This window comes from Colletotrichum fructicola, assembly GCF_000319635.2.
Source record: "Colletotrichum fructicola Nara gc5 chromosome Unknown KSG_Nara_v1_contig06, whole genome shotgun sequence".
In the NCBI taxonomy this organism is placed as follows: Eukaryota; Fungi; Ascomycota; class Sordariomycetes; order Glomerellales; family Glomerellaceae; genus Colletotrichum; species Colletotrichum fructicola.
The window spans coordinates 1,491,615-1,506,822 of NW_027094056.1; the positions used below are offsets into that span (position 1 = coordinate 1,491,615).

Consider the following 15,208-nt stretch of genomic DNA (forward strand, 5'->3'; position numbering starts at 1 on the left):
TTTTAGTGCTGGTGTCTGCTGTAGTGGGGGGGATATATACGTTCCAACAATTAGACAAAAAGGCTTTTCCCTCTCCACGAAGGGAGGGGAAAGCCAGAAACAAGAGAGATGCGGGAAAAGGCCCATCTTCGAGAAACGAGATGCGTGGAAGTTTCCAAGTCCGAGAGAGACCAAAATCCTCCACTCATCCAACCCATCCCGAGAAGATAACCAACCCCGATGCCAGGAAAAAGCGTTGGTATGAGAAATATGTACAACACAAGAAGTTTAGGAGGCGAGCCCATTATGACAAGAGACGCAGCGGCCGTGAGGTGTAACCATCGTCACCCATGTCGAAAAAACAGAAGCCGCAAGAAAACCACCAAACATTCAAAAGAAGAATCCCCGCCGCTTTTTATCGTTCGTCCCTTTCCTTTGCGTGGAATAAAATGAAGTCGCTTGGTACCGTTGACGCCCAAAGATGAATTCGTTTCTGCTCGGAGATGGATGGAGAGTGTATCACCACGTGAAGCTCTCCTCGACGAAATCGACCACCGTGCCGTGGTCCTGGACCCCTCTTACCGCGGAGCGCACGTCGTCAGCGAGCGCACCCGGGCCGCAGATGGTCACGCACATGGCGCCCATCTGCTCCCTGACCTCGCGCTCCATAATCTGGGGGATGTTGGGGCGGCCGGGGAACATCTGGACCGTCGTCGAGGCGGAGACGATCTGCTGCGGGTTCTGCGGGCGGGTGATGTAGAGGTGGATGCGCAGGATGTCCTTGCGGTTGGGGAGGCGGAGGACGGTGTCCATCCAGGGGCGGACCCACTCGAGGGCCTCGTAGTCGCGGACGATCCAGACGAGGGTGATGCGGCGGGTGGCGACGCTGCCGTTGTTGTAGCCGTCGATGAGGGGCTTCAGGTAGGACATCTGGTGGGTGATGCCCGTGGCGCCAGCGAAGAGGACGGCGTGGCCGTATGAGTTCAGGGAGTGGTGGCCTGCGTAGGGGCCCTCGAGGCAGGCTCTCATACGGATGGCGGTCTGGCCGCTCTGGCTGGCGACGTTGTACAGGTCGCGGGTGAAACCACTGTGGGCGCCGATGATGAAGGAGACGGAGGTTGTGTGGCGCTTCTTGTCGATGTGGGTGAGGCAGGCCTTCTCCTCGTCGAGGTGAAGGGAATTGCGGTCGGGGATGTGCTCGACCCAGGCGACGGAGAAGGGGTGGCAGTCCCAGGGGCGGATGTCCTTGAAGCGCAGGTAGCAGTGGGTGCCGGGCTTGACGTCGACATAGCGGGGAAGGTTGATGGTAACGCGGGTGGTCTCTCCGGGGCAGGGCTCGACGATGGCGTCGGAGACACCGCGGTCGGACCAGTTCATGTAGGCGACGCGGACGATGCGGGCCATGCGCTCGAGGAACCAGAGGATGAAGATGGCAATCATCCAGGGGAGCTGGGGGAGGCCACCAGGAAGACCGGCGACGGCGCAGTGGATGTAGGTCATCAGGAAGATGAAGAAGGCGAGGATGATGTGAACGTTGAGGAAGATCTCGTAGAAGGCGTGGCGGACCGGAGAGATTGAGAGGATCATGATGACCGTCAGGGCGATAGTGCCAGCCATACCGGATCCGATGAAGAGCTCGTTCGACATTCTATACCAAACGCCCTCCCAACCGCTGTCGGCAACCTGGACAATCATCCAGGCGATGGTGTGGAGAATGGCCTCGATGACGGACATGCGACCAACCCATCGGTGGAGAAGGTTGTAAGTGTCGAAGCTGACGTGCAGCATGCCGATCAACGGGTTGTTGCGGCCGGCGAGGATGATCAGCGGGACCATGTTGACGACGGAGAGGGTTCCGGAACGGCCACGGAGCTCGGCGCAGAAGGAGTACATGTTCTTGTTCTCCCAGTTGAGGAAGAACATGTAGACCATGTTGCTGGCGATGTAGATGAAGAGGATGAAGGCGTGCATGCGCGAGGGAAGGGTTCCGATGCCGATGGTGGACAGCTTGATCTCCTTGTTGTGACGCTTGTTCCAGAGGGGGGCATACATGAGATGCTTCTTCATGCTGGGCATCCAGCTCCATTGGGTCGTCTTCCAGTAGTGTTGTCTGTCACCGTCGACGTTCATGGCGTTGACGTGACGGAGCTGAGCCCAGAGGATGCGGCTGATCGTGATGACGAGGACGATGACGGCCATGCCGCCAAATGTCAGCCAGAGCGTGTCCTTGAACAGCATGTTGACGGGCTGGTTGACACCAGCGAGGTTGGAGTGGTAGGGGGAGATGGTTGAGGAAGCCTCAGCCGCATCGGTGCTCTCCGTCGAGCCGGAGCGCTCGACGAGTGCCGCTGTGGGGATCATATCCGCCACCAAGCCGGCGATCCTGCGCCGGTGCATATCCATTTGATCTGATTTTCTGTCGTTTGCTGATGACTCTCAAAGTCAATATGGTTAAGAGAAGGGGCGTTTGTCGATGTTCCCGAGTAGAGTGGGCTGGATCGGTCAGGGATGGTAGTCCAAGTCCAGGTCCAGGCTTTTCTGTTGCAAGGTTGCCGCAACGTAGGAAAAAGGCAGGTTTGCTAGAATCGTCCGGCAAAGCTCGAAAGAGAGAGAAGGCGGCGTGCTGTTATTGGGGGTTGAGGTCGAGGCACAATGTCATTGTGTGGTGGTGATACAAGCCAGTGACAAAGGGTGAACCGAGATGACAGCAAGCCTGTTCCAAAGCAGTGAGGCCTTTGAAAGTACCGGCACAGTGTGTCGAATATGACGTGCAGTGAGTCGGCGCAGGTGTCGTTTGGGGTGACCAAGGAATGCGACCAACCTCGGAGTGAGAGGATGCGATGGTGGTGAGTGCGTAGGTGGTGGTGCTGGGCACGTCTCTGACGAGATTTTGGGTCGGGCGATGGGGAGCTGCAGCTAGGCTTGAGATCCTCGTGCTGATCTTTTTTCCTTCACTCCACGGTGGAAGGTTGGCTGCGGTGGGAGTGATGGCGATCCCAACAAGGCTAGGACGATCTGAATCTGGCCGAGCAAGGAGGCGGAAGGCGAGCTTTGACTGACTGAGCTGATGATGGGCTCAGTGGCTTTGGCGATTGACGTATTGGGGGAAGGGACGGAAGCGACGTCAATATATTTGTGCGTCTCTTAGCTGACTTGCTTCGCAGGGTCTCGTGCCGCGTCCTTTTCGGGATCTAGAAGCCGGTATCCTCGTGTGTGTTGTGATGTGGGGAACCACGCAGAAAAGGTGAGTGAATGAGAGGGAAGGAATGAGGGTATCCTTCTCCTATGGGAATCAGAAGAAAAAAAATAAAAATTGACAAAGCCCTTTTTCCGATTTGCGGGATGACGAATGGACTGGAACAAGGCGAGCCGTTGGACCGTTTGATTTTTTTTCGGACTGGTGTTGTGGCGTTGGTGATGTCTTGAAGAGGGAGTGAGTGGGAAGAAAACGAGTGTAGACCGCCTCTGACGGAGCTGTTGCTAGCGAAGGGAAGGAACGAGCTGTGGATCTCGAGATGAAAAACCCGAGAACAGGCTGGTTCAGAAGTGTCGCGTGGTGGATTCAGCTAGTGAATCTCACGGGACGGTTGAAATGAGCGAAGCGAAAATATCGCGAAAGTGGTCGAACCGGGCGTGGGTTGCGGAAAAAAGACAGAGAGAGAGAGACGAGGTTGACGGGAGGTGGTGAAGGAAGGCGCGATTGGCGGCGGTGCGGGTGCGGGTGCGCCCAGTGGCAGTGGTGTGTAAGTTCCTGGGTGAGGTCGGGGGGGTCGGCGGTCGAGGCAGGGTCGGTCGGGGCCACGGCCGTTGTTTCCGTATTTTTAAAGGGGGGAAGCGAACCTGAGCGACCTGTGGAAGGGCCGACGGGAGGGCGGAGAGGGCTGTGTTTTTCTTGGTACACTACAGAATAGTGCAAATGACCGCAAGGTGAATCAACACAAGCAGTGTCAATCCGTATGAATGTAACTGCCAGTCAAGTCAAGTCCAGTCCAGGCCTTGTTTTTCTTCTCGATGCCCCGGGCGTGTGTGTGTGCGTTGTTCTTCGTTGCAATGGCGTCTCCTCAAAAATAAGATATGGTCTCCAGAAACCGTCTCTTTCTCGCAAGCAATAAAACTGTCCAGCCTCTTTTCTTTCAAAGAAGTGTTCGAATAAGAAAGAATAGTCGAATTCCAGCAAACGGGGTCTCACAGAAAATAGGTCAGCAGTGACGATCCTCGAGGGAAGGGAAAAAGAGAAACAGAGAGTGGTTGGGATGTGGTCCACGCCGGGCCGTGGAGAGAGGCTGCCGTGGTACTTTTATGAGAGGCGTTTCCCTTCACATCTTTCTCTCTCTCTCTCTCTATGCCATGTACGTGCCGTGAGGAGGCCGGGGGACCCACGGTAGCGCCGCCGAGAGGCTCCTCTTAGTTCCTCTGCAAGTCTCCTTCGAGGGGCCCTCACTGGGTCTGCTCTTTTGGGGGCCTGGACTGCATACTGCTGCTGCTGCTGGCTAGCTGGGAGGGCCGTCAAGGGTGAGGGCAGGGTGCATTCCCCCTGATGGGTGGCGTGCAAGGGACGAACGGGAATGACTGGATCGCCTGGGCCATCTATTCGCAGCCTACGAATCGTTCTTGACAGGCGTCTCCGGGAGAAAGATACATCGGTGCCCTGCCTGGCTCAGCTGGCTCGGCAAGTATCCGTCCACCTTCTCTTCCCATCCTTCCATCCCGTCTTCACGAAGAAGGACATCTGCGGTCTGCGCTACGCAAAGATAAGGCTAGGCAGGGCATTGGCAGCGCATTGGCAGCGCCGCTAGGTACCTGCGTTGCCGTACATACGCGGCGCGCTAGCCATGTACCCCTTTTCGTCCTCTGCGCGGCTATTCCAGCTTGTACTTTCTGTGCTACTTGCAGTCTTCGAGATACGAACAACCCCAATGACACTGAGGCGTGTTCACCTGTAGCATACATATTCAGACGCGCATGTCCTTCTGGCTGCCAACAGCCCGAAAAGGACGCTCCTCCTAGGGATGCCGCGAGAACATCTGCCCATCTCGCCGTCAGTCTAACCCAATCCCGCGCCTCAGTGAGCTGGAATGGAATCACTGCGCCTTGCTCATCGGCCCACGCATCGGCTCCTGCTCACGCCAGTGCCAACAGATGCCCCTGGCGGAGATATGAGATGGAGCAGGCAAGCAAGAAAAGAGAAAAAAGACCAGAGCCAGGACAAGCAAAGCAAATCCGCCGTCCAACGAGCAACCGCCAAAGTGGGAGGCCCAGCACTTTGCCCAAGACTCGAGTGGGTGAGGAAAGGAGGGGTTGCCAACAGGGAAGGCCGGGCCAGGCAGGGATGGCACTGACAGGGGATACGTACATCCTGTACCTCTTCATTATTAGGTGTATGGGTTGTACTATGAAAATCCATGGACAGGTACACAGCGAGCGGCGATCCCTTGTTGCCAATCACCAAGATCCAATGTCACCGTTCGCTGAGGCTGTGGAGGGGTCTCCCCTGGCTGCTTGGGTTTGCTGATTACCATGATTTTCATTCGCTTCCCTCGCCTCTCTACACCTTAATTGTTCTTCCGGCAAGCGAAGGCTGCTGTCGTCGTCGCATCTTGCAAAGTAGGACAAACTGTAACTGGATGTCTGAGTGCTGACTGTTTGCCAAATCGGACGACTGGCTGGAATGAAGAAGGGATCGGATGTCTCTATTCTGCGCCGTTGAATCCTCCGTGACGAATGGTCTCGCACCGGCACGGCTCAATCGGATGATCAGAGACAGGACCCCTTCCCGTCAGCAGTCGTCCACAACTGAGAAGGAAACCAAAGATGAATTGGCATCCTGAGCAAGCACTGCAGGATGCACGAGAACCACAGCGTCCTTGGCGGAAATCAGGAACACGAAACAGCTGACTGGTTGGCATCTCTCGGCTTGACTGGCTCTGGCGGACTGCATCTGTGGCTTGCTGCTGGCCGATTTCACCTGGCCGCGTTCCCTGGCCAAACGCGCAGTCTGAATGGTCCAGTGTTTACCGGGCTGCTCGCCATCGTCTTGGCCCCTGGGGCCTTCGACTGGTCAGAACTGCGCCGTTCCTGACTCCGTCCCCTCCGTCAACTCGCCGTGTGCTGCACGCTGACTGGACCACGGGCGAGCCAAAGGCGAGAGGGCTTGACAACTGACAGCGCTGTCTGGCGGGTTCATCCAGGGTGGGCTGCGACCTGCCAGCAAATGACAGGGGAAAAGACCGGACGAACAGGGACGGGGGAGCGGTCGCTTCGGTCGCGCAGAGCCAATGGCCAGGTGCCAACCCGAGAACACCAAGAAAGCCAAGACGAGTCGCCAATCCTTTGCTCGCACCTCTGTTCGCTCGGTGGGGATGGGTGATCCTGAACCTGAACCCGACATGCCATGCTTCTTTCTGCACATGGCATGGAAATGATGACCAACATGCACAACCTCAAGGGGTCACCGAGGACTTTGCTGGCCTTTTTCTCGGTCGATTTTCTGGACCTCTCTGGGCCTCTCATCCACTGTCCAGCCGCCCTGGAGCACGCCCAAATGACCGGAGCGGCATGCCAACAATTGGCTGGGAGGCACCCGTCCAGACCGTTGCGTTTGTTCACCCCGTGCAGTCATTCGAAACCCCATTGTCGAGAACCTGCACGCTTGTTGGCCCATGACCACTGGAATCGGCCAGTCTAGACAGCCGATCATTCCGAAGCGAGAGACATCACAGACCAGTTAGCTTTTCAGTCCATCCGTTTCTCGTCCGAGTCCCCTTTGGGGGGGAAAAGGGAAAGATCTCGGGGTAGGGTCGTTCGATTGTTTCCATCGTTCGTCCGCCCCCTCGGGTCCCTTGTCTGGGACACGCTGCCCGTCCAGAGACAGAAGGAAACCGTTGCGCCGGGCGCCACGAGGCCCAACGTTGCGTGCCCCAAGATCCGACCAAGATATCCGTACCCAGTCGCACTCCGGCTGCAACGCGTACACGAGACGACACTACGCTCGATCCTGCGTAGTGCGTCCTGTTTCCCGTCTGGAAGAAGAAGGGCTCCCGAATTCCGGTGGTGCGTGTGGGAACCGGTGACACGGACGTCGTGCACCGCATTCCTTACGGGGCGCCATAAGATGCGCAGATATCGCCGCGTACCCATCTTTTGCTCTACTGTTCCCTTGCGTGGAACGGCAAGCTGGAAAACACGGCAACTGACGTTCGGTTCCAAGGTGTCATTAAGATGGGCTCAAGTGACAGCTCCGACGGATATGGTAACCCTTGGAGGAGGGGGGATGACGAAAATTCTTTGACAGTTGGGAGAACCAGTCGTCCGACAGACTCTCGCAGCATGTGAAGCAAGCCCCTCACCATTCAATCAACGGACCCGTCTCAGCCATAATGCTGTGCCGTGCTTCACGGCCGATTGAGCCGTGGCATTCATTTGACGCCATCTGACGACATCCCGTCGGTCAATGCCGCCCACTCACCTCATCTCTGCTCACTCGGCGTCTTTCATATACCGCATCTGGGCAATTCCCATCACCATCACTAACGCTGACGCGCCTTCCCTGCCGCCGAGGGATCAAATCGAACAATCTACAGATCATCCTGTTGGTGTCGCCAGCCGCCCGCTGCCCCTGGGCGAATTTTAAACTCGCAACTAATGGGTAGCTTTTGCAAGTCAGCGCCTGCCACTCTTGCAGTTCGCAGACGTCCGTGTGGCCTGTCTGATCTGTCAAAAGTCAAAGCTGTTGTCTGGGTTAGAACACCAACAACCCCATCGACATCAGATCAACCCCCTGTCCTCGCAACACTCCGAACGGTCGCAACACTGAAGATAACGCCAAAATTGAGGAACCCGCATCTGAAAAGGGAGACGATTCGCAAAAACCCAGAGAAGGGAGAGATCCGGCCCCCACCATCACCAAGGGCGGAGCGGTCTGCCGACAAGGGTCGTTCCCTACCACCGCGGCTGATGGCCGTTCCTTCATATCGTGACCACCTGCCCGCGAACTGACTTGGAGTTCTCTCAGCGGACAGGACAGCCCTCTTTGAGCGAAAGTGCTGCTGGCCTCGGCCGCAGACAAATTGCGGGATGTGACGGTGTAGCCGTGCCCCCCGACGAGGGGCCCTGTGCTTCTTCCCAGCGGGGGAGTCCCTCGTCAAGCGCCGTCGCAAACAAATGAGCCCAACCCGGCCCTCCCTGCCCGCAGTTCTCGGAGACGAGTTCCGAAAAGAGCCTTTTCTGCCCTTCCCATCGCGGGCCATCGTGGGGCCTTTCTTCCCTTTGCAAGTTCGCAAACCGCCTGGCTGGGTCGTTCATAGTGGCCGCAGCAACCACAACGCCTGGGACCGAGAAAGACAGAGAGGGCCAGAAGCGAGCCGCCCTGGGTCCTGCCCGGGGCCAGCCTGGGCGGGCGAAAAGGTGGGCGTGCTGCAGCGTGCGCGATCCATGAAGTCATTTGCTTGTTCGTTGGCCAGCCGTTTCAATGATATTGCTGGTGCCCCGTCCGCTTCAGGTGAGCGTAGGCGGGCGTGGCATGGCATGCATTAGCACCATCTACTGCGTATCTCACCGTCCAGGTCCAGCGGGCTGTCCTGCCTGCCAAACACGTGCAGATGAAGCCGAGATATGCGGCCTCTTCGTGAGATTTCCCGCCGAGTCCTCTGTTTAAGCATTGGGGGTCTGTTCATTTCTCTGCCGCCTCTTGGGTGTTTTGCGACTGGCTGGGTTTAAGACCTTGCTGAGCCGCCATCTTGTTTTTCGATATTGTCGTCTTCTTGGCAACATCCCATGCTGATGCTTGGCCTTCCTTCGGGGAGGACTGGGTGTTTATTGAGACAGTTCGCTTGGAGAGGCCTGGAGAAGAGATCTCGGTGCGAACCTCTCGCTTGGTGCAAGTGCAATCCTTCCCAGGTTCTCTTCGTGAAAAATGAATCTCACCGAGATAACCGTCCTGTCAAAATCTGGCACAGCCGAGGCTGACCGCGTAGACCTTGCGATGTTAGAGACCCTCCCATATCTCCGCCCATTCTCAAGTCACCCGCGATCCTTGAAACAAGATGAGGGTGATGAAGTGCGTTGAATAAGAGGCGGGTGGTGGGAGTGCGCGGGGGTCACCGACGGACGTGGGACCCTCCAGAGCTGGCAGCAAGTCTGAGAATTATTAGTGCTCGCTATCAAAAAAGGCTTCCAGAAGGTTGTTCAGAAGCTGTGGAGGGCAGATCCTTGCCAGCTGGCCGTTGACGTGCTCTGCCAGCTGTTCCTCTGAGAACCTGACTAAGCCTAAGGACCTCTGATGACATAAGGCTTGATGACTAAGACTGCCATCAACGCAGCCCGTCACGTGCGCCACAGAACCGCCGGCCCATCGGAGCTGTGCCAGCTCGACGACGGGACCTGGCCTGGGCGCTCTGCTGCTCACGGCTCCGGAAAATTCCATACCATCACGGCCCGCCAAACAATATCAAAGTCACCTCCCCCAAGCCATTGAGGCCGCAATCATGGGTGCCAGCGAGTCCAAGCCGTCCTCCAACACGCCGCCACACCTGTGGAAGGCGTAAGTGCCCTCCCAATCCATTGCCCGAACCGATCTGCTCGTCGTTGTAAGGAAATAAACCCAGCTAACCCGCGCCCGCAGCCCAGCGCCCTCGGGCATCTCGCACGACCTCGTCGAGCAGCTGCAGTCCAGCCCAGAGGTAAATTGAACTCTCCTACTCCTGTCATCTGCCAGGACACCAAGAATCTCTCCTCCGAGCTCCGTTTCTATGCCGGCCGCCTCGACTCCCTTCCCTGCGCGATTTCAAAAAAGCCCCTCCAAACACCCCCCTCCGTACATCCCAAAGCTGACTCCCTCCCCCCTTCACAGACCGACGCCTCCCGCGCCCAGCTCACGGAGCTCCAGATCCAGCGCCGCGTCGCCGAGGAGCTGAAGCGCCTGCAGGCCAAGGAGTCCGAGGCGCTCCGCCTCGCGCACGACAAGATCGCCTCGGAAGAGACCGCCGCGGCGCCCGAGGGCCAGCGCAGCCACGACAGCGTGAAGCAGGAGGTCGAGGCGCTGCGCGCGAAGCTGGCGGAGCGCAAGCAGGTGCGCGCGCTGCCCGAGGGCGTGGAGAAGGCGCGCGGCGAGGTGGTGCGGTGCCTGCGCGAGAACGACCGCCGGCCGCTCGACTGCTGGAAGGAGGTGGAGGCGTTCAAGGAGGAGGTGAAGAGGTTGGAGAAGGGCTGGGTTGAGAAGGTTATCTCGTGAAGAAGAGGAGAGGCGGTTTCCTATGCTGTGAGGGAGGGAATGGTGACGGTGGTGGTGGTGGTGGTGGGTGGTCTGTCCTATCCCTGATAATCCATCTTTATATCTTGCGTTTTCATGTTTTTCTGTGATGGATCGGGGAAGGAAGACGCCAGTAGATGGGGGGAGGCAGGCAGATGGTGAGATGTACAACACATTGCGCGACGGCAAAGATAAAAAAGAGAGTGTATAGATGGCGAAATGAATTTGTGGTCACATCACAGCCCATGAAGTTGGTATTCCGGCAGATCTACAACATTCTCCTCTACCAAACTCTCAGAACCCTGCTGCGTCTCCTTCTCCCTAGCAGCGAGCATCTTCTCCTCCTTCCGCCTCAACCCCTCCGCCCTCTTTCGCTCCCTCCTGACAGCCGCATCCTCCCACTCGGCGCCGCCCTCGCCCAGCCTCGCGGGCGGTCCCGCCGCGGCGTCCTGCAGCGCGGCGCGGAACCTGGCGATCCGCGCGGCGTTCTCGACGAAGCGCTCGTTGGCGATGTCCACGAGGGTGCGGAGGTAGTCCGCCGAGACGGTGCAGTGGCGGGTGTCGTTGGAGTCGTCGACGTAGCCGACGAGGGACTCGAGGCCGAGACCCATCGTGCGGACGCCCACGATGGGGGTGACGGATGGCTGCTGGTCGTCGGTGGATGGTGCGTTGGGCAGCAGGTTCAGAGCGCCGCTCTCGCGGAAGCCGGCTGCGAGGGCGCATTTGAGCAGGAGCTGGGCGTGGGATGAGGATGCTGTGAGGACGTGGAGGATCTGAGGGGATGGTCAGTCAAGTTGCAGGCGGGTGGTGTAGAATATTGCTCAGAGATTGGAAGCGAGTACATGAGCGTGTGTGAGTGAAGGGTGTCAAACTTACCATAGGCTCAAACTTGAAGTGTATAAGCCGCCGTCTCCTTCGCCCAGACTGAGTGCTTCCCGCCTCTCCGGCTCCAGCCTTCCCGCGCTCGGCTTCATCCACGAGACCAAGCAGACTCAGCAGCCTGTCGTCCTCATCATGCGGTCCAGGGACAGGATCGTGCGATACATACAACCACGTGCCGCCGCCGCCCTTCCCGCCGGGCCCAGCTATCGTCGCCAGCGCATTCGGAGTGTCTTCACCCTCCGTCAAGGCGGTCTTGGCATCGCCATCCTCCTGTGCAGACGAAGACTCCTTCCTCTTCCCTTCGAGGAAGACACTGACCCGCCCCGCGCAGCTGCTCGTCGTGACGAAGCCGTCCAGGGCGTTGAGCTCGCCAATCAGCTCGCGGATGCCCACGTCCACGGACCCCTTGGGCGAGGCGTCGGTGTACTCCGCGTCGGGCGCGCTCAGCTGCTGCAGGATCTTGTACTTGCGCGCCGTGAAGGCCGCGGGCGGAGAGGGCAGTTGGGCCCGCTGCTGTGGTGCCATTATTCGTGCCTGCCGTGGGAGTGAGTGGTTGTGACTGTATGTGTGTGTTTGTCTATGCGGGGTGCAGCGGTCACGGGGACAGCACCCGGACGGTCTAATTTGGGTGAACGGGAGACTATTTCCTGTCGAATCGCTGGATGCTGGGTTGTTGTTGGGCGTTGTACCTTGTTTTCGGCCGTGTAAGTGAGGTTCCTGGAGTGACTGGTGAAAATTGTGTGTGGTGGTTTGCGGAAGGTACATGCACCGTGTGGATTTGTGAGTGAAGCACGGTGCCCTGTCGGCTTGCGAGCCGGTAGCAAGCCTCTTTTCAACGCGCTGTGCTACCCTCCGATGTTACATCCCGGGAACCGATAGAGCATACGATATCTTGCAGAAATCAGGCTATCTCGCGGTGCGTGTGTTGAGGCTTTAATATAAGGTCTTATCCTCCCGGGGGCGTGACCTGGTTCTTCGGATATGAAGCCGTGCTTAATTGGTTTTGAGGCACCGAGCAGCCGGGAATCGTTAGTATGAGCAGTTCCTTTCAATTTACACAGATTGATTTGTTATGTGTTATGCGTTTGCTTTTGAACTGGAATGAGAACGCGACTTGGACTATCCGAGGCTGACTGTGAGCTCACACAGGCTTGGAGCCAGGAACGGTAGCGGATGGCAGTCCACGATGTCGAGCGGATAAATTTCGAGTCTGGTCGCCTATTTTGATGCAATATACGGTCGAAAAGAACTTTATTTCCCACTCTCCAGCAACTTTGTGAGGGGTTATGAATTTTCGACCACAGTTCGATTAAAGCGCATTTCGGAACAACATTATCACTCAAAAGTTATTACCCCAATAATTTTCCCACAACGAATCATGCAGCCCTTACACTGGCATCATGAGTACAAGTTCGGAGACTTTCATCTTACTCTGGGCGGATTCAAGGCCCGCGGATCGCCGGGACACACGGCTATTAAGTCATTATGGACCCTTGCATGAGAGCTTGGCCGTACCCGGTGGTAGCAACATTGGCAGAGGGGTATTATCATGATATGACAGCTATGATATACCGAGTTGCGATGTATTATGTGACAGCTAGGATAGCATCAATTCGAATGTCCGAGATAAGAGCTTGTCAGTTGAGATAGTTAGCTGGTTGACTCTATTGCTCATCTGGGAGAAGGCTTGGCGATGCTCAATGCCCACACCAAGTCGATTAAAGGCCTGTAGGAAAGGAAAAGCCTTCAATACAAATCACTCGCCTGAATTCCTCTAGCAGCCATCGCCGAAATCACAACGGCTGCTCATTCTTGTATTTATTGTACCCGTCGCCCTCATATTAGGAATATTTGCCTTCAACATGATTCCATTAGATAAGAAAACCCAAACGCAAACACTGATGTTATATCCTGCTCACGTAGCCGGCTGGATGTAACCTCTCAGCTTTGCATGGCTTTAGTTTTTAACGCCGCCTCAAGGGCAGACTTTCGCGTGGCTGTATGGCTGACGAGCAGCCACAGATAATATTGCCCGATAAAAACGTTCCAATGAACTTTAAGCTTCAATAGCAGACCGTTGAAATTTAGTTAAAATGTGCAACTGCGTTGGTCTTTTTAGGACCAACTGCTTCAAAGGTCAAACTACCAATGATTCGTGATACCCGATCGACACCGGTTCAATCTGCAAACCACCTTATTCCAAGGTCTTAGGAGGATGGGCAAATATCTTGTGCAACGATAGATCCTTCTGCGCTCACATCCAATGACACTGCAAGATTGGGAAGGAGGTCATGAGCAGCTTTGCGTGGATGCCGAAATAAGCTTTTTGGCAAGGGACGTCAGTGAACTAACATGGGTTGGTGTGATGTACGAGCAAGGCTGTTAGCATCTTATGAGCCGTGGTCAGCCGTACCCACTTTTGTCCCGGATGCGGGGTCTCAGCGGGACGCAGGATGGAGGAGCCGCACATCACACCCGCACACCTCGCACTTCACTCTCACATTCAGAGCAAACAAGGCGTCTTCATGAATTCTTCATCTTATTTCATATTTTCCCATCTAATGTGATAGGATCTGGGGTGGTATCCGCGATACGCGCGAGATACAATCATGGTTTCTATGACTTTGAAAACCCATCATCCGGAACGCCCGCATGCTGTCCCGTGCCGTTTCCCTTTTTAGTTATGCTCCCGAAATCTCAACGCCGTCATGCCATCATATGTACAGGTCATTATAAGTTAAAGAAAATCGCTCTCGCCGGAAGATATGACGCTCACAGCGACGCGACGGCCTGCTCCTCCTTCTCCGCCTTGACAACAGGCGCGACGGCAGCCTGGCCGGCCTTCTCAGCCTCGGCCGACGACGACGGCGCCGCCTTCTTGGCCTCGACGGCCTTGCGCTCCATCTCCTCGAGGTATTGCGCGTAGCGCGACTTCTTGTTGTGGATGCCGCACTCGGTCTTCTGCTGGCCCTTCCAGCGGCCGGCGCGCTCGTCCTCGCCCTCCTTGACGGGCACCGTCGAGTGCCAGTCGCCGACGGACTTGTACCCGCGGTCGAGCAGGTCGTTGTACGGCACGTTGTGCGTCTTGATGTAGTCCTGGACCTGCTTGAAGGACCACTTGACGAGCGGGTTGATCTTGACGACGCCGCGCTCGTCGTCGACCTCGATGATGGGGATCTTGTCGCGCGCGCCGCCCTGGGAGCGGCGGCGGCCCGTCAGCACGGCGGCGACGCCGAGCTCCTGGTACGCGCGCTGCAGGGGCTCGACCTTTGCGATCCAGTCGTACATCTCGGCCTCGGTCTCGTAGAGGCGGGCGCCGTACATGGCCTCGAACTGGGCGGTGGTGTCGACGCCGAAGGGCTTGAAGACGTGCAGCTTGACGTTGGGGTAGCGCTGCTGGATGCGATCGACGAGGGCGTGGGTCTCGGAGAAGTGGTAGAGGGTGTCGAGGAAGATGAGGTCGACGTTGGCGGCGGCGGGGTTCTCCTTCTGGATCTTGGAGAGCATGTCGAGGGTGACGAGGCCGGTGAGGCCGAAGGCGGTGGACTGGAAGAGGTTGGGGAACATGACGCGGCAGAAGCGCAGGATGTCGATGGGGTGCATGTCCTCGAGCTGGTCGTTGAGGTGCTTGAGGTGGGGCTGGGTGAGGGAGATGAGCGGCAGGGCCGCGATGGACGACGACGTCGACGAGGCGTCGGTGGCGGAGCCGTACCCGGACTCGACCTCCTGCTGGTCCAGCTTGGCCGCCTCGACGGCGTTGAGTCTGGGGGAGGACGCCACGGAGGACGTCGCGGTGGCAGCTTCAACAGCGGACGACGACATGTTGAAGGTGCTGTTGGGATGTGAAAGAGGGCAGAAGGGTTGGGTGAGGAGGAGGAGGGGTTCCTGCCGCTGAGGTGATGAGAACCCGGGGTTATATGGTGAGTGTTGCTGTGTGAGGAGGGTGTGTTGTTGAAAACCCGGGGTATATTCGCTGAGAACGGCTCTTGTCGAAAGAGATGAAAGAGATGAACCGAAAAGCAAATGACGCAAGATGCTAGTCTGGGGTGAAGTGAGGTCAGATTTGGATCAGAGAGAAAGAAGGAAGGCGAGAGACTGTTT

At 57.1% G+C, this 15,208-nt stretch overlaps 4 protein-coding genes across 4 annotated transcripts; 1 reads left to right on the top strand and 3 right to left on the bottom strand.

Annotated features, from left to right (window-relative positions):
- Positions 1-498: 498 nt before the first annotated feature.
- Positions 499-2,382, bottom strand: FRE3-0 (Ferric reductase transmembrane component 3; the record flags this gene model as incomplete). The annotated part of the gene is made up of 1 exon (XM_032022565.1): positions 499-2,382. One exon carries the CDS (start codon positions 2,380-2,382, stop codon positions 499-501), a length of 1,884 nt encoding a protein of 627 aa, XP_031892562.1.
- Positions 2,383-9,461: 7,079 nt separating this feature from the next.
- On the top strand, positions 9,462-10,207 carry CGGC5_v010704 (MICOS complex subunit mic19; the record flags this gene model as incomplete). The annotated part of the gene is made up of 3 exons (XM_032022554.1): positions 9,462-9,517; positions 9,599-9,656; positions 9,827-10,207. The coding sequence occupies 3 exons, from the start codon at positions 9,462-9,464 to the stop codon at positions 10,205-10,207; spliced, it is 495 nt and encodes a 164-aa protein (XP_031892366.1).
- Positions 10,208-10,461: 254 nt separating this feature from the next.
- On the bottom strand, positions 10,462-11,632 carry tyw3 (tRNA wybutosine-synthesizing protein 3; the record flags this gene model as incomplete). Its single annotated transcript, XM_032022541.1, has 2 exons — positions 10,462-10,998; positions 11,102-11,632. The coding sequence occupies 2 exons, from the start codon at positions 11,630-11,632 to the stop codon at positions 10,462-10,464; spliced, it is 1,068 nt and encodes a 355-aa protein (XP_031892367.1).
- A 2,247-nt stretch (positions 11,633-13,879) lies between these two features.
- sA (Phosphoadenosine phosphosulfate reductase) lies at positions 13,880-14,929 on the bottom strand (the record flags this gene model as incomplete). Its single annotated transcript, XM_032022530.2, has 1 exon — positions 13,880-14,929. One exon carries the CDS (start codon positions 14,927-14,929, stop codon positions 13,880-13,882), a length of 1,050 nt encoding a protein of 349 aa, XP_031892368.2.
- Between the last annotated feature and the right edge of the window lie 279 nt (positions 14,930-15,208).